The 25,940-nt window shown below is 29.0% G+C and overlaps 2 protein-coding genes across 2 annotated transcripts; both read left to right on the top strand.

Moving 5' to 3' along the window:
- Positions 1 to 5,275: 5,275 nt before the first annotated feature.
- Positions 5,276 to 8,739, top strand: LOC106761380 (WAT1-related protein At4g08290). The gene is made up of 7 exons (XM_014644930.2): positions 5,276 to 5,555; positions 5,674 to 5,736; positions 5,815 to 5,931; positions 7,394 to 7,637; positions 7,718 to 7,879; positions 8,093 to 8,244; positions 8,331 to 8,739. The coding sequence occupies exons 1-7, from the start codon at positions 5,371 to 5,373 to the stop codon at positions 8,500 to 8,502; spliced, it is 1,095 nt and encodes a 364-aa protein (XP_014500416.1). The 5' UTR covers positions 5,276 to 5,370; the 3' UTR covers positions 8,503 to 8,739.
- A 13,146-nt stretch (positions 8,740 to 21,885) lies between these two features.
- LOC106761598 (WAT1-related protein At4g08290) lies at positions 21,886 to 24,778 on the top strand. The gene is made up of 7 exons (XM_014645166.2): positions 21,886 to 22,257; positions 22,363 to 22,425; positions 22,524 to 22,640; positions 23,620 to 23,854; positions 23,956 to 24,117; positions 24,208 to 24,359; positions 24,478 to 24,778. The coding sequence occupies exons 1-7, from the start codon at positions 22,001 to 22,003 to the stop codon at positions 24,650 to 24,652; spliced, it is 1,161 nt and encodes a 386-aa protein (XP_014500652.2). The 5' UTR covers positions 21,886 to 22,000; the 3' UTR covers positions 24,653 to 24,778.
- The last annotated feature ends 1,162 nt before the right edge of the window (positions 24,779 to 25,940 follow it).

Here is a 25,940-nt window from a genome sequence, read left to right as displayed (position 1 = left end):
TAGCATTTGGATTGTTTACACATTTTGACACATTTTTGCTTCAATGTTAACTGAGAAACGTGTTTGAAACAGCAAATAAAGTTAAAAAAATTTGGTAAAAAGGACTAATACCAGAGTTTTCTAAAGTTGAAGGACTAAATTGTACTATACTTTGAAAGAGGGACTAAACACAAAAACGGCCAATAGTTGGGGGACGAAAAACATATTTAACCCTAAAAAAAAACACTAATCCAATTAAAAAAGGTTAGCACTTCCTTAACCTTTTCCGATATAATTTAAATTCATTAATAATATATAATACAAATATTGTATATTGCCATATAATTACAGATATTATACATATTTTTTATCAATAAAGAAAAATATTATATTATATGGAGAGTACTTTAAATAATATATATCTATATAAATAAGGAAAAAATCCATGTTTTTCCCATTCTTAGAAGCCTACAAAAATATTCTTTATCACTTCACGATGAAGAAAGTATAAATTAAATTAATCAATTACTGGTTCAAGGTAATCAGAGATGTTATAGATAATCATGTTGATTTTGTAAAATAATTTATAATTAATTAAGGATTTAATTTTTTTTATGGCACAGTATGAAACCTAAATCGTTTTCAAACCCCTATAGAAACATATTATTGAGAACCAAAAGTTGCTGCAACATCTGTAATGCTCTACACGTATACATTACCGCATATATTCTAATTATAGTACTACTATTTCTCTTTTACGGACAAGGGGAATGTGGGAAACTAGTTATATGATACTCAAAAATAGGTTTAATTTTCATTAGTTTTTATATACAGGATATACATTACAATAATTTTCATAATTATACACAGAAATAACTTTATTGACAAATTCAAAATTATTTGTATTTTATTAACGAATTTTAAAATTTAAATTATTGATGAAAATCTATATTAATAATGAATAGAATTTGTATTATTGATTGGTACTTTTGTTGGTAATGTATGTGACGATCTATTCTGTCAGTAAATTTGATTTTCAACAAATATATTTGTCTGTAAAAAAGTAGCAAAATTCTTCTCAACTTGACATCATTTTTTATATATTAAGATGAGTGGGAAGAAGAAAAGAAGATGAAGAGAAGGTAGAAGTGAAGGAGAAAGAGAAAGAGGAGAATAGTGTGATGACAAGAATAACATATGTGTGGCAATGAAAACTTGGTGATGATGTGGAAATACAAAGTAAGGTAGAGTTTTGATGATGATGGTTATCAGAATTAGAGTAGGTAGAGAAGGAAGAGAAGTAAAAGAGGAGAAAGAGGAGGATGAAGTCAAAGTGACAATAGTTAATTCTAGTGATGATAACAATAATAGTGGAGGTGTGGAGAGTTGAGGAGGAGAAAAAAAAAAGAAATAGAAAAATAAAAATACAATTATGATTTTTACTGACAAATTTAATTTATTATTTCATAATTATATATTTTTTCATAGAGATGTCTATTTGTTTTAAGGATAGATCTTGGTCTTTTTACCTTGAAGGTGAATAATATATTTATAAGGTTTTGCAGTAACTAAGTACATTGATTAGTCATTAAATCAGACAATCAAATTCAATAATATCTGTTAATTGTTCATTAATATCATATTTTCGTACAATATGACCTGTCAATCACTCATAAATAGTGTATATTCGTATTTAATATGACCATTAAACATATTAATTAGTTATTAATGATATTTATCTTTTTTGATTAGTGTGTCTGACCTTTGTGGTTATCGGAATATAATACAATAACTTTTCAATAATTATTAATAGATATATATATTGATGAATATGTATTAATGAATTTGTGACGGTTGATCATCCATCAATATATATTCAATGATGATTTTATCGACGAATTTTTAATTGTTGATAATCCATTAATAAAATTGAAGTATTGAAGATGATTTACTATTACGATATACGATGATGGTCGTGGCTAATATGCAATTCTCTTTTAATAATACTACTGTATATTTAGAAATTGAATGTTTGTGTTTCAAGTTAATATTTACATCTTCATAATTACACCAAATTTGATCATGCATTAATAAGTAACCGTTAAGGTGAATATTTATCCCTCATCATTTCTTTCAAGACTTAGTCGTTAAAGACGTTTATAGAGTAATACTACATCGGCCACAAAGATTGGCTGAGATACGAGGTTCTTATTACCTTCAAAACAAAAGCAGAGTTTATTCTTTGGATCCTTATTCTATCTCTTTCCATTGTTAAAATAATAAAATCTAAAAATATACAGCAATCTTGCATTATGTTATAATTTATTTTCTTAACTTCTTGCATGACATATACAATAGTGCTTCAAAATCTGTCCTAAACGCGGATTATTCTATGGCGGCTAGCCTTGGCAGTAGTTCGAATGCTGAATTAAGCAAAAGCTTAATCAGTAGTAAAAATGAAATCAAAAGGAGGAGTTTATGCGGTGAAAGTGATGAGATAGTGTGAAAAAAGCATCAAATTGAATCGAGGAAAAGAGGAAAACGCACCAAACAAATCCAACTTGACAAAAAATCTCATCAAACTTAACAACACCTACAAAGTGCTAACTATATATTAATGGATGAACCCATCGCTATTGCGCGAGTTAATTAGCTGTTTGATTATTTTTTATACATAGTGGTGCATGTCTACAAAAAAGACGAATATATATCTCAGTAGGAAGTTATATATATTAATGTAGAAAGTTTTACTGGGATTAGAGGAAAATGCATTGTTAATTTCACTTCCTATCAACTTAAATTCCAAACACCAATGTAATATTAATAACCTACATATTAAACAAGAAAAATAATATTTTTTCACACATAAATTTTTTACATTATCTTTTCTTGTTTTTTTACTTTATTCTTTTTTAAAAAAATATAAGAGTTTACACATTTATAATTATTTTATCTTTTTAATATGTGAAATAAACTTGAAAGTTTGTCGTAACATTACTCATTAAACAAACGTAATAAATGGTTTGTGCTTCATGTCGATAGGGAATCTTACGCGGTCTATTCTACTGTTTTTTTTTTTTCGTAGGCTTTTGAAACTAGATTGTTACGTTGGAATCAGTATCACATTCGACATAATCTTCTTTTGGCTGAAGTTTTGAGTCATTTAAAACCTACAACAGCACAATTTTAAAAGAGTTTGGAAATTGTCCTTCTTACGTTACGTACTCTATTACAATGTTGAAGAAAGAGCTATCACTTGAATCACCTGTCATGGATATCATATGATATAACGGTTGAAAGAAAAATACAAAAAGAAGACGCAAAAAACAAAGAAGATTTTATCCTCTCCAGAAAACAAACAAAAAGAAGACCAGCAACTCGGAACTTTTTTCAAAATGAAAAAAAAAAATGTAACATATTAATGATGATGCAATAAATTGTTTTTTTGATACATGGGAGCAGTTTAGGTGATTACATCATCGAAAAAAATAATTAATTAATTTGATTTAAACTGAGAGAATGGGTTAGAATGATTAGGTTTATAGTGTTTGGTGGAAATTCAAACTTGGGTTCTACGGGTGGCTCACCGTACGTATGTGTATGCATGGTGACATGGTGCGCAACCTAATTCTACGAAGTGGCCACCCAGTTTTCCACTTAGTCAAGTGGCAACTGTCAATTTTTCCACAAACTATGTTTGTGCACTCTCCGCTGTTATACTGCTTACGACTCTCGCATTTGGTCTCTTCCTAATGTTGCACTGCACTATTACCTCCTCCTTTTCTTTTTGCCCCCAAACACCCACTAATTACTCAATTAATCAATCATCCTTTCTTTAATCTCCTTCACTCTGTTTTTCCCATTCTAGCAATCTCATACCATTCTTCAATTCTTCAAACAAATATTAGCTCCACCACGCGATTAACTTTATCAGAAAATCTGGATCATGTACTTAACATCAGTTTTTTTTGTTAGGCTGTACTTGGCTCGAGTGTACTTAACCGTATGCCACAATCAAACGTCACTTTCTCTTCCAAAAAATGGATGACAAAGGTGATCTTAATCATGACAACAGTTCAGGAAAATTTTCCATAAACCATGTCTTTTAAGTATTGTGATTTTTGAGTAATTTTGCCCTCCACCTACAAATCATCATAATGCATCTGAGAGAAAGTATGTTATAGTGCAGATATCATATTGTTTTCCCAACTACAGCTCTTATTCACTTTAATTAATCCATTTAAGCTTTTGGATGAAAGTTGACAATGTGATACTTGATTTCTAATATATATATATATATGTAAGATACCAAATGAAGAAATAAGATTTTGTTGTTTGAGGAGAGTTCGTATACAACATAATCTTGAACACACCTCTTAATGTATTCTTTATCATTAGTTAAAAGTTTATTAAATATCACAATTTTTAAATAAGATTTGGTTTTGAATCGCAATGTTGTATTCCTACAAGGTTACACAAACAAGTAAGTGTTACATGTGGGTGATGAAATACTGGCTTATAAAGAAGTCATATTCTTTTACTCTTTCGTCTTCATTTATTTCAAAATAAATAATTTTTCAAATTTATGGTACAAGTTTTGACAAAACTCAATGTTAAAATAAACTAATTTTAAATGGAAATAGCTATTTATAAAAAATTCTCCGAAAAAAAGTAAAAAAATATATTTTTTTTCTCAAAAAACTAAACCAAACATGTATGCTGAATGTGTTAAAAGTTAGTAGAAAGAAAGAAACTTATTTACGAATGACTTTTTAAGGAGCGCCATAGTGTGTAGACAAAGTTTGAGAATATGGAAAGAAAAGAAAAAATATGAACAAGATGGTTGATTCGGTTAAAAGAGATGAAAACAAAAGATAAGTGCATGAAAGTTATTACAGAAAATCATTACAAGAATGACATTACTCTTCTTTTCTTCCCAACAAATTACGTTGTGCACTCGACGCAAATTCGCTTTCATGTAAAGTATGCAGTGTAAAGATAAAAAAGAAGAAGAAAGTAAACAATTAGTTTTGTCACTGAAAAATGCATTCGCAAAACTGTACATAGAAATATAAAGAATTTTATTAACTCAGAAACATAAATAAAAAAATCATGTAATATATATATATATATATATATATATATATATATATATATATGTATATGTATGTATATATATTGACACACTAATCACATCATGCATACTAGTTTATGTTAGTACTGCTGCGAAGGAACGTGTAAAGTGGAATTATAAAGCTGCTTTTTGGATTATAAATATTATTAAATATATTCAGCAGTTGAGTATAAATATTATGATGGCCTTCATTTGTTTCGCAGACGTAGCTCGGGATCAAGAACTAGAAAGAGAGAGTTATCAAGAAGAAGGAAAAGATGGGTGCGTGGTTGAGAAATGCAAGGCCCTATCTGTTGTTATTGGCTGTTCAATTTGGTTCTGCTGGCATGTTCATATTTGCCATGGATGCTATAAAGAAGGGTATGAGTCATTACGTCTTCATTGTCTACCGTAATGCCATCGCCTCTGTTACTCTCGCTCCCTTCGCCTTTGTTCTTGAAAGGTATCTTCTACTTTACCTTCCATGCATGCATATAATACTTTTTATGACACTTTCTCATGTAATGTTTTCTCAACAATACCAAGCATATTTAGCTCTTCTAAAACAAATATTTCTGCAGGAAAGTTAGGCCCAAGATGACTTTCCGAGTATTTTCAGAGATTATGGCACTGGCTTTCTTCGAGTATGATTCTCTTACACCTATATATTCAACTTTCACTTATTATTGTTTACTTAATTAAATTATTCATGCTACTTGCAGAATAATACTGGATCAGTGTTTCGCTCTATTGGGCATGAAATTCACGTCTGCTTCTTTCTTATCTGCTGTCATGAACTCTGCTCCCTCTATTACTTTTGTGATGGCAGTCATTCTAGGGTAAGTATTGCATCAAATAACAATAATAATAATAATAATAATAATAATAATAATACAAGGTTATTTTCATTTTTACAACTTTTTTATTTTATTTTATCACATTTATTAAACTTTCTTTCTATTTTTGTCTACCTTCCACTCACATATACCCTAGAAATAAGATGCACATGTAGTTAGCAACTTTTTATTTATCTATTATAAATATTCCATTAATATTTAATATTTCCTCTTATATCATTTAATTTATTATACACATTCCTTCGTCTTCAAACTCTGTCTTTCTCTTCGAGAAGATGCCAAATACAGGTCTATAATGCAACATTATCAAAACAATTCTATTTAGCTGCAAGCTTATCTAATAAATAAAAGAAAGGCTCTGAATAATGGTCCATAGGGGATTGGTTAGTAATGGATCAAAATGCTTCTATAGAAAGGTTTAGGTAAAGTCCCACCAACGCTAGTATTGTCTTTGGTAGTATAAAGTCCGAGAATCAAAAGAAAGATTTATAAACTAAATATAAAGGTATTAAATTTATTTACTTTAAAAATATCTAATTAAAATATATTATTATAAATAATATGAGGATTCAATTTTTTCTTAGTATAATTTTCATACACGCCCTTCTCTCATATATAAGTACCACTTTCTATCATCTTTGAAGCTTGATATGACGTAACCTTGTAATGGAGTGATGTCCTTTTCCAATACTTTTTATGTACCATTTTTCTTAAAGAGAAAAAAAAAAAAAAAACATAAACTTGAACGGTAAGCTATAGTTATAATTAATTCCATTTCCTTGAATCTTATAATCTCCTTCTCATGAATTTCGCTAGAAAGAAATTAATAGTATGTTTGTACGTCATTTTCTAAGTTTGCTAACACCCACTTTAGCAGTAGAAAACGCACAACGAGTCCTCTTCCAATTTCAACTTACCACTTCCATGTCTACAGCTTACAAAACACTGTATTACAAAATATCGAGACAGAGAAGTTTTATGTTTTAAACTGATTAACTAAGTGACGATCTTATTAGTTAATTTTCTTTCATCAAAGCTTCATAACACATTTGTTATGTAATATCAATTCTTATTTTATGAATCAGGTGCCTAGATATAAGAGAGAAAAAATAACATAAGTTTATTTAAGTATACTTTATGCAAAGGATAAAATAAAAGATGTAAACTAATATTTATGAAATGTTGAAAAGGTACGAAATTATAATGACCAAAAAAACACGAAAAGTTTCATCCACAACATATAATTTTAGGTGGAGTGTTTCAGCCACAATATAGATATGCTTAATGCACCTTTCCTCTTGATTCAATCTAGCATTCAAAACAAAAGCACTAGTGCGAAAAACGTATAGACACGTAATAACGACAAAAGCAAAAATCTTCTTTTTTGTTTTATGGGTTGGAAGAGAATCACAGTTATAAACATTTAATTTTTTTCAATGAGCAGAATGGAGCACATGAAAATTAAGGAGGTAGCATGTCAAGCGAAAGTGATTGGCACCGTAGTAACATTTGGAGGAACCTTGCTTATGGCACTGTACAAAGGCCCCGTCCTTAGTTTCATGAGATCTTCGAGCAGCCATGCTAGCCAAACTGAGAACGTGACCAACCCCACTGGCAACCATTGGGTAATAGGAACAGTGTTCCTCCTCATTGGTTGTGCAGGCTTTTCTGCATTTTACATATTACAGGTATATAACGCACCTTCTTATGCTAAATATCTATGGATATCTTTGGAGAAATTAATGATTGGTTCTTTTATGATATGTAGGCCATAACATTGAGAAAATACCCAGCAGAGATGTCGTTGGCCACTTGGGTTTGCTTTGTAGGAGCACTTCAAAGCTCTGTTGTTGCAATCTTCGCAGAACGCCACCACCCTCATGCTTGGTCCCTTGGTTGGGACACACGACTCTTTGCCCCTGCTTACGCGGTCAGTGCTTTTGGATTGGATTCATAGTACAGTAATAAGTACCTAACACAACTGTTTGGTCTGAAAATGATACCATAATAAACGACACCATCCTAGTTGTAGTTGTATTTGTTGGGAATCCAATAAACCCAACAGTATTGCACACATGCTCCCTTTTTCTAACCTTATGTTTTTCTTAATCAGTGTTCTTAACCTACTACCGATTCATTACAGGGAATAGTTACATCAGGAGTTCAGTATTACATACAAGGCATGGTGATAAAATCCATGGGTCCAGTTATTGTGACTGCTTTCAATCCTCTGCGTATGATCATTGTTACGGGCTTGGCCTGCATCATCCTATCTGAGCAACTCTACCTTGGAAGGTAGTAGATGATTCAATTCTCATCTTCATTGTCCACATTTTTTTTCTTCTCCTAACCTTATTAATTTCGTGTCCTTGATATATCAGTATAATTGGAGCAATAGTTGTTGTGCTGGGGCTTTATCTAGTAGTGTGGGGAAAAGCTAAAGAACGCAGAGGTCTGACGCCACCATCTCCTACAGAGGATAACTTCACCGAAGATCAACGACAGCTACCGGTCACAGCTCGAAGGAATGATAGTGATGACAATAAGGCTTAAGTAGTGCATGGCCATAATATAAAAAAGTGACGTGGAAGGCACAATATAATGAGATGAGAAAGTCAGAAAAATTAAGTAGGTCTCGGCTTTGTCTAATGAGACATTGGTTTAGCATTTCCGTACAACTGGTTTGATGTCAATGTCGTGCAATTTACTCATACCATGAAATTGGTGGGACAGGTGTCATGACCATACATGAAATTCATCATATATATAATTAATTAGTGGCCCCTTTTAGCTCCATCGTTTTTCTATACTTGTATAACTTATTTTCTCAATTATGGACTAATCTGGATTGCCACTTTTAAGTATTACATTTCAGGACTATAAAAGAAATTAATACAATATAAACTAAAGGTTGCAGATTCTAATGCAAGTTTAATCTGATGCCTCTACTAATATATCCGGCATCTGTGTCCAACTCATGGTTGATTGAACAAAATAAGATACTTTTAACAAGAATTAAAATTAGTGCTTATTTCATACATATTATTCGTATTTGTGGTTATTTTTGTTCAAAATCAATCACTACTATATATCACACTTTTTTTTATGATAGACAGATTTTTTTTTACAATAGATATTCTTGCGTTATAATTGTGAAAGTTGTAGACTTATTATAACATATTAATGAAATATTTTTTAAAACATGTCATAGTAAGTCTATCTTGCTAAGACATTATTTTTCAATTATAGTACCAATTCTAAATTACTATGATAGTTATTTGGAGACCTATCATGTTAAATAAACATACTATGACATATATTTGGAAACTTGACATAGTAAGTGGATCTAGTATGATAGATATAACTCACTTCATGACAACTAATATAAATTTCATCATAATAATTTAGATATTTTTTTTAAATTCATTTTGTTTTTCAATTTTTCTTTCCATTCAATTTCTCTCAATCTATTTGTAAATTCCAAACAATTTATATCACTAAACCAAAAAATTCTCATAAAAATCAATTCATACGTTAAGATGTCCAACAATTTTTAAAACATTACATTATATATACATAATTCTACAATTTTTACAAATATTACAAATATTCTCCAAAAGATTCTATAAGTATATTTCTACAAGTTATTACTAATACTTAAAAGAAAATGAGCCCACTTGATTTCATCTTTGTACAAGTTGTAAAGATATTATAAACCTTTACAACTTCCTTAAAAAAAGTTTACAGGTATATATTTCAAAGGAAATCCTTGCCCGCAGATCCATCTCAATTGTTTAGAAAATTTCCTAAAAGATTAACTAACTTACAAAATGAAGTTTCCAAGTTAAAACTTTTCATTTCCTTAAAGCATTTGCTTCAAAGAAATTCCTACCAGTTCCATGCAATTTCAATGTGAATCCCTCAATGGCTTCGGTCCCCTGCGATGAAAAAAGCAAAAAATAAATAAAAATAAAAATAAACCACTTTTGTTTGGTCACAAGGGAATGTTATTTAAAATAAAAACGTTCTTAATTTTAAAACTGAGACTACCTAGCAGATAGCAAAGCAAAACCCATAACAAAATCTTGAACAATAGCTGTCTTTATTTCATAATGAATGTGTTTGTTTAAGAGTATTTCTTAAGGAAATATTATTTGCTAAAAGGGAAAAGTTGATAAATGACTTATCACAAGTCACATAACAATTCTCTTTATGAATCTAATGCGGAAAGTTTTCTTTGGCTCACCATAGATAAGATACATAGCAGTGTTCTTAATCACCAACCATTGACCAAAAGTCACAAAAATCTCCACCTTGTCTCTAGATCCTAAATTTGACATTATGAAATCCCAATCTTCATCACTATAAAGGAAATTATTGTGCCATGGTTGTATGTATAATGTGCACTTCGTGTAAGTAACAAGTGGTTGAAGAGATGGAATGATCAAGTGGCAAAAAGGGTGAAAAAAAACCAATAAAAGCCTACTCAATAATGTTACCCTTTTTTTCTTCCTTTAAAGAATGGTATTACGTCAATTCCGATTACTTCTACGCACCACGGAAGGAGCAAACGGGGACATTCAGAACATGTGTGACTATAACGGAGGATGAGAGAGATAGATGAGAGGAGATTGATAGGGATTCAACGTCCCAGGAGTTAGGGAGAAGATGGGCATTTTCGGAGCTGGTAGAAGCGACAACGTTTTACGGTGGGATTTGGTAGAGGTGGTGGTGTGGTGTGGGGGAGGCAATGACTTGCGTTAACGGTGTGGGGGAGACAGTGTCTTGCAAGACTATGCATGAAGAGATATAGAGAATTTTGCGTAAAATGATATCGAAATAAAAAGAAATTAAGGATTTAGACATACTAAAAAAAACTTTGAATACGTCAGAGTCAACTTAATGTTATAATAAAAAAGACGTTGATTAACACGAAAAATTGACAATTCAGAAGTACTTAAATGTTAGCGCCATTTCTTGATCGCTCAGCGAAAGTTTTTAGATCTTCAACCGCAGGGTGTTTGACGTCGAAAGGATGAAATTATGACATCCTTCCTGCTAGGTCATGTCTAGTCCGTTAAGAGAAGGTTTCTCTCTTGGCATTGCATGATGTCAGAAAGAGCATTTTCTGATGTCTATGTTTTTTTTAATAAAAGATTTGTTTTTACAGTTTTATCAAACCTGAAAAGGAAAAAACTAGTTTTGACATTTCATATATTAAGAACTCATTTTAAAATTGGTTTGAATTAATCAAAATTATAAATTAAAACTATAACAATTAAAACTAAAAACTAAAGTTATTAAAACTTAGTATTGAAACTAAACTAATGTATGTCCTAACTACATCGCTCCAAAAGATATGATGTTCATTATTGTTATATCTTCATCAATAGCATTGGTCATCATCATTGTCTTCATCACCATTTTTTTCTTAAATCGTGATAAACCACATGTTAGGCACACCTTCAGTAAAAAATACCCATATCTATACAATATACAATCATTAGAGCATGCATGTATCTTTTAGTATTCAAACACATTGGACATATAATTTTCTTCTCTTCATAATTATGGATAGGTAATGTCTTATTTTCTGGAAACATCTCCTTCAGCAACTCCAGCAATTATGCGAAATTTTTATTGGTCCATTCATTCTTTGCTTTTAAACTAAACAATTTCAAATTTTCCGACAGTCGTGAAAAAGTTGGTGCATCTTGGATATAACTCTTCCTCTAAATCGTTCTTAAGAGAATAATATAAATGAGTTCTTCCAAAATTTTAGTCACCAACATTATGTACCATCTCCTCTAAATGATCACACATGTTGTCCAAGTCTTGACATATTTGATTAAGACAGTAAACACAAGACAAAAACATGTTTGCATATTCTTGAACATATTGTAAGAACTCGAAAACTCCTTGTTCATACTTTTGACTATATGATGTTCACTCATCTAGGTTTACTTCATATTATTTTTAAAAAGTATATAAAAATTAAAAATTCCAAAAATCACTTTAAAAAAACTATCTAATTTACAAGAAACATACAAATATCAAAGACAAATACATGAAACAACACACAAACTACAATAAGGAAACTAAAAGTCATGTATCGAATAATATATGACTACATTGCAATTTTTATCAAAACCAAAAAAAAACTAATCTTGATAGAAGGGAGTCATTGGCAACAATGGAGAGTAGAGAACTTCTCTACGTTGTTGTTTGTTGTGACGAACCTTCTACGAAGAATGAAAACACGAATTGAATCCAAAAACAAAAACAAAATTGTAACCTCCACTTGCGAAAACACACACATTTATGGTAAATAACACAAAACTAACCTTTGTTATTCATTTTACTTGTAAACAAACCAATTGGTTCACTTAGGGGTGATGGAGTTTGAACTTGCACAATAAGAATGTCAATATTAAATGAAAAAGTGATATAAATTAGTCAAAACTAACAAAATATCCGAACAAAGGTAAGAGAAAGACTTTCACAAGAGGGAAGTGACAAAAAACTAACCTTTCTTTTTTCTCGTACTTGTCTTTGAAAACATAGGTTCAAACATAAATGAAAGCATGAAGAAAACATATGTGTGGGTTATGTTCTTACAAAATTTTACAAGATATATGACGTCGAAAAGAAAGTAATTTCAAACTCTTATAGGTAATTGTCATCGAAATCTAGGGATTCCGACATCTTATGATAGTAAATTCTTACAATTGCCTACTAAACTTTTAATGAGTTCACAAAATTCGAAAGACATATAATGTTTAAAAGGTGAAATTTCAATGTTAATTGACCTCAAAATTCACCTTTTAGACGTCTAATTGCTTCTTGAACTGTCCAAAAGTCATTTTGATGTAGGTTAACATGATTCATGCAACATATAATATCTAAAAGGTGAAATTTCAACGTTAACTTACGTTAGAATTTATCTTTTCCAATGTCTAATTGCTTCTTGGACAACTCAAAAGTCAATTTTGTGCAGGTTAACATAATTCATGCAGTCATATAATGTCCAAAATGTGAAATTTCAAAGTCAAATGACGTTGGAATTTCTCTTTTAAGAAGTCTAAATAGGAGAATTATTTGTAGCAATGTCACTAGTCATTTTTAACGTTAATTTTTTTCAATTCTGACGTTAACCGTTAGACATGGAAGACTTATTCACTAGTGTGAACTAATAATCATAATAAAATCTTAATATCACGTATGTTTTTAGACTTGTCATAATAAATTTTGAACATAATTTAAATTGTCACCACATTTCACTTACTCTAATAAGTTTACTTGATTTGTCATAAATATTATTTTTATTACGATAATATTATTGTTCAATTTATTATAATAAATCTTTTTTTATTAATAATAATAACTGTTATTTTTATTATGAAAATATTTCATGTCAACTTATGACAAGTATATTATTTTTTCTCCTAATCAACTTTGTTAGTGTGATTAGTGAACTTTATGTCACATAAGTATTTTTATATTTTACAAACTAGAATTGAGATTTTATATATAGCATGTGTGAGAGAGTTTTCAAGTTAAAGTTGATGAATCCCGTGTTACAAGTCAACTGAAATTCCAGAACAAATAAAAAAATATATTTAAAAAAATTGATGGAAATTTAACACTAAAAATAATAATGCTTGAATACGAGACAATAATTTATGAAAAGTGTTAGTAAAAAGCTTTAAAGTAAAGGCTTGAATTGACTGAAAACTTCTTACCAACTTATTCACGTACCAGTTGGTTATAAGTAATAAGTTCATTATAAGTTGAATTGGATTCAAAAGTAAATGCTAAAAGGAATCAATCGAAATTTATCGGATTAAATTAGATTTGTGAATTACTTAAAAAACTTAAATTTATTAAATTGACGAATTACTTGTACCACAAAAACAAGTATTTTTTTTTTCAAAAACGGAAAATGTCACATATATTGACAAAAAAAAATGTTTGTAATGAAATTTTGTAACGATGTCACAAATTGTGATAGAGTTTGTGACAAAAATCAGTGATGCTTATTTCGGAAGGATTTTATAATAAAAATATATATAATTTTGAAACATTTTGTTACCCTATTATTTTAATGATTTCTTAATATTTTAGTAATGGAAAATTGTTATGGAAAAATTTAGTGATTAAGTTGTTTATTTTTTTAACTCACCCTTACTCAATCACGTATTAATTTACTTTCAATTCACTCTTTTGAGTGTTATAAAATGTATTCCCTTTAAGGCTTTTTTACACAAGTCTAATCGCATATTTCAGTTCCATCGTCCCACTGTTTGCTTTAGCATATGAACGGTCGAAGCTAATTGGAAAAGTACCAATTTTTTTACACAACAACAAACTCTATAATCACAATAAAACTTCAATTAATTAGTGATTAATCCAGCAAAATCCATTTCATGAATTCATAAATCATTGCAAAAGTAGGGGTTTTGTTTTTCCTACAGTCACTAAATTAAGGTTAATTTTCCAATGGGTAAGAGTGCATGTGAAGTCATTCTTCCTAACACAAACCAACATTGAAATCAATAATTATACTATTAATTTCTTTTTAAAATGAGATATATACGCTGAGTTTTAGGAGTTTTACAAAACTCTTTGTTAAGAACTAAATTAAACGTAACTAAAACTGAAAATTGTTAGGAATCGATTCCTTAATAACGTAATTTGTTCATGAAAATCGATTTTTAAGTATTGATTTTCATATATAATTGATTCTCTGCTAGAGGAATAAAGAATTGATGCCTTTAAGAATTATTCTCCGTAAAAGAATAGATCCTCTCAACAGTTATTTCAGGTTAGATATAATGTAGGAATAATAAAAGTCATATTTCTAATAATATTAAATTCAAAATATTATGAATTATACTTTCAATTGTGAAACAACCGGTTTAAATAATAATTAATGACAATTTGTCGTAAATTGTAATAAGACCGTATATAACATGTAATAAAATAATATTACAAATTTATACGACAGTATAACATGTTGTTAGACAAAATAATACTTAATAACTTCAAAAAGCAAGTAATTAGTGAGTCTGTCAATTTGTTCAATTACAGGGTTTCTAAAAATGTCAACACAACAAAAGAAACATTTCCCATAACTAATATGTCAATAAAAGTCACATGAGCCAGATCAATGAGTAACTTTTTCAAGTAAAAATTGATTTAAAATAAAATGAAAAAAATCATTTAAGAAAATCTTTATAAACGCAAAAAAAAAAAAAAAAATTATTTCATCAAAATCCAAATTCAGGACTATATATTAAAGTCAATTTAGATCAAGTTGAATTTCGATAAGTTAAGTTTAGGTCAAGTTAAGTGATATTGGATATGTACACTACAATATTTTTTTTTTAAAATTATTAAAAAAAATTTATCAACAAATATAAATTCATCAATAAATTTAAATTATTAACATATTTTATTAAAGGGAAGGATAATAGAGAGACAACATGGATGAATCTCTAGTAGCGGCTAGCAACATTGAAGAAGAAAAAAGACTGGTCTAGTACACAACATTTGTTTAATGGTTGGGGCTTTTTTAACCCACTCATTTTGTAAGTTAGAAAATAGAGTTTATTTTAGGTGGGGTTGCCAATAAACCATGAGTCGAATAGGCTACTTTGATAATTAATGTAAAGATTTTAAATATTAGAGATGAAAAGATACTAAAGATAGAGAAAAACTTTAATATTTTTTAAGACATTTACCAAATTATATGTGAGAAGATGAAGAGAAAATAGAGTTAGAATTAATCTTTTAGTAAGACAATATGGATATCATGAAAATTGACTTATAATAATTTGTGATAGTAAATTTAGTTATGTCTTGTGGGAATGTTTTGAAGTTTAAATAAAAAATTTAGATAGAAAAATGATTCTTTTTATGAAATTATCATTTATTCAGTATATGATAATAATTTTTTTAAAATTATTTATATTTTAAAAATATTAAATTTCAATTGAAAGTAAAGATGAAAAAAGACGTAAAAGTAAAATAAGCCAGCAAACACAAAATATAATATAAAAAATTAATAAAAATATGGCGTTTGAATAGATGACAAATTTTGGAATGATTGATGGTGTTATGAAATTTGCATATTTAAATTGGCTAAAATTATTTATTTTAGTTGAGTATAATTTATTGTTAATCCGATTCGGAATAGGTACTTCCTAATTTTTTTTTTTCTTGTATTGTTAGTTTATGTAATTTTTCTTTTGTAATGGTTGATGATGATAGTGATGTACTTGATTGGATTCAAGATGATATTGGTGTGCTTTCTTAAAAAGGTTCAAAAAGGTTTTCCTTTTCTGGTATAGAATGTAAATTGGAGAAAATTGATTTGGTTGAATAATTTGCCACCAGTTAAAACTTTGGTTCTTTGAAAGTTTTTGTATGATCATTTAGATTTGGAGGTTCAAAAAAAATGAGTGATTTTATACTCTATATTTTCTTTACATAGTAATAACATTAAATTTTTCTCTTATTTGTTCTTTCATTGTTTGATTAGGGTTATGTGCATGGTTGACGTGTCAACATGACTTAAATTTCAAAGTTTATAATTATGTTATCTTGTTTGAAATAGATGATAAAAATATATTTATGATGAATGTTTTTAGTAATTATAAGAAAATATAAAATTAGTATCTAAGTAATATTTTTAGATAAAATATAATGTTATTAGGATTAGTTAAATGAACTTTAATGCAAGAAAAAAAAGTTTAACATTTTTCTAAGTTAAAAGGTGTAATATTATTCTTAAATTTAAGTTCATATACATTATGTAAAACATATACATTGATTAAGCAAACCCTCATTATAAAAATAAAGTCAATTTAACTAATATTAAATTTATATTATAAGTAAAAATATTTGAATTAGTAATATATTAGAGTCATTCATTTTAAGTAAATTTAAGACGACTTTAGTACTTTATTTTTTTAATAAATAAAAATATTTTGCAGGTGTCAAATTAGTGTTTGTTTAATATAAGTTAATTTAAATAATTATTAAAAATAAATAATATTAACCTTCATTTTATATAATTTTATTATTTGCATTTATTTACGTACTATCATCAACTTTATTTATTATTATGTTATTTATTTCAATTAATTAATTTACATGTCATGAATCTACGTCACTTTGAGCATAAAGTATTTTATTTTAAAGGTCCAAATGTGAAGGTGTTAAATTTTGTCAAGCACAATAATTCTTTTTCTTGTTTCTATATAAAAAATTTCCCACTTATTCTTTATCAAATGTTGTGTAAATTAAATGAATTTTAAAATAAAAGTATATCAGTGATTTAAATGGCAGTTAGTAAAAGATCAATGCAAAAATTGAAAATGAATTAACGTTGACTCAACGGAAATCATCCATCAAATTAAATTTAGTCTTTAAAATCTACTACACACCTATAACACAAATCCAACGTAATTACTTGTTGGTATCCCCTCTTAACATAACTAATTAATTTTAATTTTTTTTACTCAAACACTCGTTGGAATTCACTTCATTGTCACATTATTTCACTCATTAACGTATGATAAGATGTCATTCTTACGAAATAAATTTGCTGCATTTAAATGTTTATCCTCGGCCTATACAAATAAGTTTTTTTAATATTTCTTTTAATTTTTATTTTAAAATTTTAAGACATTGCAGTTACTACTTTCTCAATTATATTTTTATCATAATCTATTTTTTAATATTTTTCCACGTTTAAGGAAGAAAATTATCAAGCGATAAAAATACCATTAGTTTTAAATGAAAAAGGTGACAAAATAAAATAAAGGCTTAATATCTCTTTTGATCCCTTTCTAGGAGAGTAATGTTCAAGTTCGTCCTACTTTTTTTCAGAAGTTGAATTTCGTCCCAACTTTTGAAAAAGATGTATAATTAAGTCCTTTTTGGATCACGATGTTAAATAATTAACGATCCAGTTAACACGTGTAGTCATCTGTCCAACGTGGTTATTTCAGTTCAAAACTTGACTATCTAACTAAGGGTAAATATATGATTTTCAATTTGGAGTTTGGGTTAAAAAAATCTGAGTTTGGTTTTGGGTTGCAGAAATTACTTTGATTAGGTTTGCAGAAATCTTAGTTAGATTTTCAATTTTCACATCCTTCAACAACTGCTCATAATTATCCTGGGCTCTCTTCCCCTTTTCATATTCTTCCTCTCTGATTTTCAGTCTCTCTTCGACTACAATTCTCTTTAGCCTCTCCAGCTCAATCTTCTCCCTGAGTGACCCAATTTCCGCCCTAAGTTTTGCTTCCCTCTCTACCAACTCTTGCTCAATTTTATCAAAATCCTCAATTTTATACGCAATATGCAGTACAGTAACTAGTTCGGATATGCTCATTTTACCGTATTCTGCCATAATAAACTTGCTACCAAGAAATGTAATTTGAGTTGCAGAAAAAAAAATTGTTTTCAAATAAAAAAATGAAAAAAATAAAGGAAATGTCATTTGAAACGTACCTGTTATATTTTGATGGTGCTAGTTTTGATTAGAAGCAGCAAATCTTTGTTAGGCATCAAGGAAAAATCTTTGTTCTGCAACTCTAAAAATTTCTCCTAGCATTCTTCGTAGTTCTGGCCATTTTGATTACTGCAATATCACCACAATAACAAGTAGGGATTAACCCACCTCTCCTACAAGCACCACTATGGAACGAACGAGAAGATCCTTTGGCCCAACTTTTCGAAAACGAAGAACACCCTTGGGAAGCCATTCCTATTTCTCCCCAAACACTTTTCAAACCTCAAAGACCAATTGGGAGGAAACCAAACCCTAACCCCTTTTACTTTTTAACCAGTGCCACGTGAACATTATTGAAAATCACATATTTACCCTCAGTCAGGTAGCCACGTTTTGAACTGAAACAGCCATGTTGCATAGATGACTACAAGTGTAAGCTGGATTGTTAATTATTTAATGCTGTGACCCAAAAAGAACTTAATTGTACACTTTTTTCAAAAGTTGGGACAAAATTGAACTTCTAAAAAAAAGCAGGAAGAACTTAAACATTACCTCCATAAAGAGGGACCAAAAGAGGTATTAAGCCTAAAATAAAATAAGAGATAATAATTTTCATAAAAATTAAGATACACGTTATTTCATTTGAGTATTAAAATCCATAAACATATCTAAAGAATAGAGATAATGTTGGTACTATCAAATAGATGCAAAACAAAATCATTCAAAAATAGGCATGTTGCCTTAAAAGGAACAAAGCATATTCTTTACTATCATCATATCGTCTATCTACCTATCCATATATTTCTATCCTTCTCTCTTTCCTTTCTCTCTCTACATATAATGTTTATAGTTCATAATTTTAATCAAATCTTCAAAATGCAAAATTTTCTACCATGATTAAATGTTTATAACTGAATGTTTTAAAGTGTAATTTTTCTTGAAGAATAATTTCATGTTGATCAGTTGAGAAAGACCAAATAAAAATTTACCTATGCTAATGATGTTTTATGTTTAAGTAATTAAAAAAATAATAGTAAATAATGTAACGTAAGCAACAAGAAAAAGTATAAATTCTAATATTATTCCTTTTTATGAAAATGTTATTATATAAATTTTATGAGTATTGTTCTTAGGATAAAATACACGAACAATAATAACATAATTATTTTTTGAAACGATTGTGATGTAAAAATATAATCCATAAAATTATATATCAATCTTATTAATAATAACTCATTAAAAATTTATCTGAATAATATAATGAGATATTTGAATTGTAATAATCACTAGTAAATATTATTATATTTCCTAAAAAATTCCTAAATTTTAATTTTATAGTCAGATAGACTACCTGAATTAATAAAAACAATATAAAATTACTTATTTTAAAAAATTTAAACATTTAGTTAGTTCAAAACTCATATGTCTAAATCATATTATATGTTCTAAGCTACAGAAAAAAAAAATTATTGAGAAAATGAATTTGAAACCTTTAGCTGTTGTTAGAGTGTTTTTTTTAAGAATGTACAATATTATCTTTTATTTGTTTTATTACAACACTGCATTATATAATGTTTTTTTTTTATTGTAATTGATATGTCAATGTTAACTATTATTATCACTGTTACATCTTAACGGTTTTCATAGTCCGGAATATAAATTAATACGATTGGCAATTTTTTTAAGAACATTTGAATTTCAATTTATTACAACAGCAGTTTATTAAGAACTATTATTCATATATATTACTAAAACAAAATCTTATAAACTTATAATTCATATGACTTTATATTCAATAATTATTACCTGTTACTAATATAATATAATTTAAGGACTATATTATATAATATTTATACTTTTTATACAAACTGATTCATTATCACACTATTTATTGATAACACAATGTGATAATTATGTGAACTTATAAATATTCGTGTAAAAGAGTTTTATATAAATAACATCAAAATTATTTTTTTTAAAATTATCTTTATTTTTTATTTGGAAAGTTTAAAACAATATTATTTTCTCTTTTATAAATGACATTTTTTGTTTTCATCTATTTTTAATCGTTTTACACACTCACTAAAATAAAGGATATCACAAAAGTTGATAATAGTTTTAACAAAAATAAAGATATCTGTTTTCTAACAATCTTAAAAATAGCTAAAAAAAATAAGAGTAACAAAGTGGAAAACATGCTACAAAGTTGATGCAAACAAGTCATACTCACTCAATCGACAGAGATTTTTTTTAAGATAAAAAAATCAAAACAAAATTTAAGTAGGGAATAATTTTAATGGGTGGTTTAGAGATTAATGAAATTTGAATACAAGATGAAAGGTGAAAGACATTATGGTATATACAATTACATGTAAATAAGGAAGTTTCAAGAAAAAATATCTAAATATTGTGAAATTGTGGATTGTTGAGTGAAATACTGACATGTGATTAAAGTTGTCAATTTAAGATACTTTATAATTATATTTATTTAATTAAATAAGATTTATGAGAAAAATAATTACAACGATCCATATTGAAGGCAACTTAATATTCATTGGAAAATCTTGAAACAAGTATTTATATACGTGGAAGAAAGATATATAACATGAATCTAATAAAAATAGTTTTTAAATTTAACAAACAATATTCATCTGATGACATGTTTCTGCAATTTTATCTTTAGTTTTAAAACTTGTATCTTTTACTTTATATATAATTATATGTTTACAAATATGGATAATGAAATGTAATTATAATATTCATTATATATTCAGAACTATTTATTTATGAAATGAAAAATTATCATAATTAAGATAAAAAGAAGAAGAAGAAAACATATAGAGATAAATTGAGCAATGAAAAGTTGCTAGGATAGAGGCGAACCTTATCGCGGATATTATACGCGCACTCACGGACAACCTCTTCCATGCACATATGCATCTGTTTATCTTACACTCTTTTTTTTTTTTTTTTTTTGTTAATTATGGCTTTCACTTCTATATTATAACATTAAAAAATTTAATTTTTAATTATTCAAGATTTTACTACTGGTTTTTTATGAAGTTTTAAAAAATTATTTAATTTTTAACTTAAAATCATGTTAAATAATTATCAAATTAATAATTCGTTACCGCTGGCTGTTGTCTTTTCTCAAGGTTATAGAAAAAATGGCGAGTGTTATAAATTATGTTAACTCCACCGTCTCATATTCAAATAAACAAAAAATAAAATTACTAAAAGTAAAAAAAAAAATATATAAAAGTCGAGAAAGCATATAGATAATTAAAAATGAAATAACTAAATCACACAAGAAAAAGATTAGAAACAGAAAATACGTTTTTTTTTTATGAAATACAAAATGAAAATGACAAGAAAGAAAGGCTTCCCTTTTCAATCTTAAGCGGTGTCGGGAAGGTGTAAAGTGGAGAATATATGTTAAGCAACTTTTAGGGATTAGGTATAATTATTATGAAATATATTCATATGTGTTGGGTATAAATATTGAGACGGAGAGCATTGGTTTAGCATATGATTGTTGCAGATAAAGAGAAGCAGGTATATAAGGAATTTCCATCACTTCTCACTCAGAGAGAGAATAAGATGCGTACGTGGTTCACTAATGCAAAGCCGTATCTGCTGTTATTGGCCGTTCAATTTGGCTCCGCCGGCATGTTCATTTTCGCCATGGATGCCATGAGAAAGGGCATGAGCCATTACGTCTTCACCGTCTACCGTAATCTCATCGCCTTTCTCACTCTCTCCCCCTTTGCATTTCTTCTTGAAAGGTCTCTTCCCTTAATAGGAACTATCATATCTCTTCATCTTTTAATTTATCAACTTAATAGGAACAATGTTCAGCTCTGCTCAAACATATTATCATGTTTATGCAGGAAAGTTCGGCCCAAGATGACTGTTGGTGTATTTTCAGAGATTATGGCACTGGCTTTTTTCGAGTAACCATTGTCTTACACTTCCAAATATATATATTTATATATGAAATTCAAGTTTCATTATGCAGAAGAGATATTTAGTTGTATGGTGTTACTTGCAGGATAATACTTGACCAGTGTTTCGCTCTCTTGGGCATGAAATTCACGTCAGCTTCTTTCCTATCTGCTGTCATGAACTCCGCACCCTCTGTTACTTTTGTCATGGCTGTTATTCTAAAGTAAGTAGTTAATCTAATGGCAAAAGTTTATATAATAAGGTAACAGTTTGATGAACACCAAAGTTTCCCGAAAAGGAAAAGAGAAATCAAAGATATAAAATGTAAATATAGATATGATGATAAAAACATAAATGAGTATTAAAAGAGTATATAATATAAATACTAAGGTTCTGACAAATGGTCCACCCGTATATGGATGTTCAGGTGGGAAAAGGATGTTGATAATGACATGTTTTCATTCAGTCAAAAAATATATTCCATTTCTAATTCTTTTTCTTTGTTCATGACGCACAAGAAGTGTAAAGGTTCAAGCCGTAGAGGTGAAAATTTAATATACTGATATAAAGTTTTAGAAAACAGAGAGTGAAGAGAGATGACTTACCATGACAGTCGTAGGTGTCTTATTGCCATTGTTATTCTTGAACAGATGCCTGTGTTGGGAATTTTTATTGGGACATTTAAGTTAAGGTTGGATTTAGTCATCAACGCCTAACTAAAATAGATGGACTAGGTCAAACTAATTCTTCAATATGTTACAATTTTATCATTACTATAATTAAAAAATTAAAATTAGAAACGTATAACTTCAATTAAGATATAGTTTATAAATAGATATTTTAAACTTAAAAAGTTTATTATAAATTTAATGCTATGTTATAGATAGATATTTTATATATGATTGATAAATAAAATAAGAAAAGCATATAACTTTTTAAAGAATATTAGAAAAAAAACAGGGTAAAAGTCCTAACAAGTTCATGAAAGTCCTAGCATCAATAAAATATAACAAATACAAGTTTATGAAAGTCAGAAATAATATTTTATATGTAATTTTTTTTATAGGCAAAGAATAACATAGATGAACTATAAAGAGAAGTATAGTAATTAAGAAAAAGACAAAGTAGTCAATTTTGTTTCCTAGAAGCCTAATAAGGAAACACAGAGAATATGATTGATTTAAGTGATTATTACTGAATAGATTGGAACACATGAAGATGAAGGAGGCAACATGTAAAGCGAAAGTGATTGGAACTATAGTAAGTTTTGGAGGAACTTTGCTGATGGCACTGTACAAAGGCCCGGCACTTAGTGTTATGGGATCTTCAACCACCCAACCTCAGAACGTCAACAGCCCCACCGGTAACCACTGGATCATAGGGACAGCTTTCCTCCTTATTGGTTGTGCAGGCTTTTCTGCCTTTTACATATTACAAGTAAGTTCATGCACCGCACACTACATCCAAATGGAGCATATATATGGATAGTTCCACTTCCGAGGGAATGATATATGCATGATTTGGTGATACTTATGTAGGTCATTACATTGAGAAAATACCCAGCAGAGATGTCCCTGGCTACTTGGGTTTGCTTTGTCGGTGCCCTTCAAAGTTCTATCGTGGCATTCTTCGCAGAACACCACCACCCTCATGCCTGGTCCATTGGTTGGGATACACGATTCTTTGCTCCTGCTTACGCGGTAATAACTAATAACAATTATCTATCACAAATATTTGGTAGAGATTATGAGTTTTCTTTTCATTAATCTCTTGTCTTAATTCTATTACAGGGAATAGTTTCATCCGGAGTTCAGTATTACATACAAGGCGTGGTGATCAAATCCATGGGCCCAGTTATTGTGACTGCTTTTAATCCCCTTCGTATGATCATCATTACCACCTTGGCCTGCATCGTCCTCTCTGAGAAACTCTACCTTGGAAGGTACTGCATCATTCAATACGCTTTCTCATCTTACGTGTACTTTTTTTGATCTTGTAAAATTATATTAACCTGATGTAATCTCCCTTACTATTTTTGTGTTGAATTTGAATCATACCAGTATTATTGGAGCAGTAGTTGTGGTTCTTGGACTGTATCTTGTTGTGTGGGGAAAATATAAAGAATGCCAACAAAGGATAATGCCACCATCCCCTGCAAATGATATCCCTCCAGAAGATCAACGTCAGCTACCTGTCACAGCTCCTAGGAATGATAGCAACGATAATAATGCTTAATTTTTCTTCACATCAATAATAAGGCTTGATTATAGTTCATGGGCATGATGAAATAGTGATGTGGAAATGAGAACTTAGTGTGTATTTGAGAGAGGATGACAAGAAATAAAACTGATTTTGGAATAATATGTCTTAATGTTTACATGTCTTTGTTATATAAAGACTTACATTTACGTAAAGTAATATTTCAACATATTTGAACGTACAAGAACTAAACAAAGCATTGAGCAAAATTAAGCAGGTCTAGGGTGGAAATTATTGACAGCAATTTAAAGAGTGCCAGAATTTATGATATGTGGCGTATAATTGTTGCAGTGATCTGATATGTTTTGGGCGACTCACCGCATATTATATACTGAGTTTCTGGTTAAATTGGTTCCGTATTGAACTTTTGAGTATTCCATTGAGAAAGATGTATTCGAGTTGTTGGAGATTCTGATACAAGTCTAATCGTGAATGTCGAGTTCATACATTAAGCATCGATCCACGTTCATCCCACTTGTTTATTTTGGCATAAAAAGTGGGTATGAAAGGGCGGGGTCTTAAGAGAAGCACATTAACGCACCAAATTCTTCCCAACAAAACTAGATGCCCTAGTACTTCTGACCTCATGCCACGGCACCATCACACCACATGTAGGAATGGACAATAACAAATACCCTTTATTTTTTTTTATTAAGTACACATAAAACAAAAGGTGTTTTCATAATTAAAATTAGTTTATATATAATTAAATATACAAAAAATATATCATATCATCCTCTTTACAAGTTTATTTTAATTATTTACTGAATATCCTTTTTACAAGTTTATTTTATGGGTTAAATATGTTTTTAGTCCCTATACTATTAAACAGTTTTTGTTTTAGTCCTTCTTTAAAGTAAGATACATTTTAATCCTCCACCTTAAGGAAACTTTGATTTTAACTCTGAAAAAACTAACATCGTTAAAAACTATGTGACTAACTATAAACTAATATTTTTTTTCTTACGCTGAGTCAGTGTTTGTCTTCTTTCTCCCTCTCTCTCCCTCGTCTCGCCACCCGCTGCAAAAAGGTCAGTGTTTGAAACCTTTCATTCAATTTCGCACCCTACTTTGTGTCTTGCAGCATCCTTGACAAGCGGTCTGAGCAACCTTGCGTAATTGAATTCTGAAAACTACAAATATTTTTTGAAAAGAAAAAAATAAAACAAACCCTAAGGCTCCCACAAAAAAAGGGCGAACCACTCATGCAACCCTTAAAATGAATAGACAAAAACTGCAAGAAGGAACAATCAAAAACAAAGAA

The sequence above is a fragment of the Vigna radiata genome, chromosome 5 (assembly GCF_000741045.1).
Source record: "Vigna radiata var. radiata cultivar VC1973A chromosome 5, Vradiata_ver6, whole genome shotgun sequence".
NCBI classification, from domain to species: Eukaryota; Viridiplantae; Streptophyta; class Magnoliopsida; order Fabales; family Fabaceae; genus Vigna; species Vigna radiata.
The sequence above is the reverse complement of the archived record's forward strand: the minus strand, read 5'-3'. Positions and strand labels throughout refer to the sequence as shown.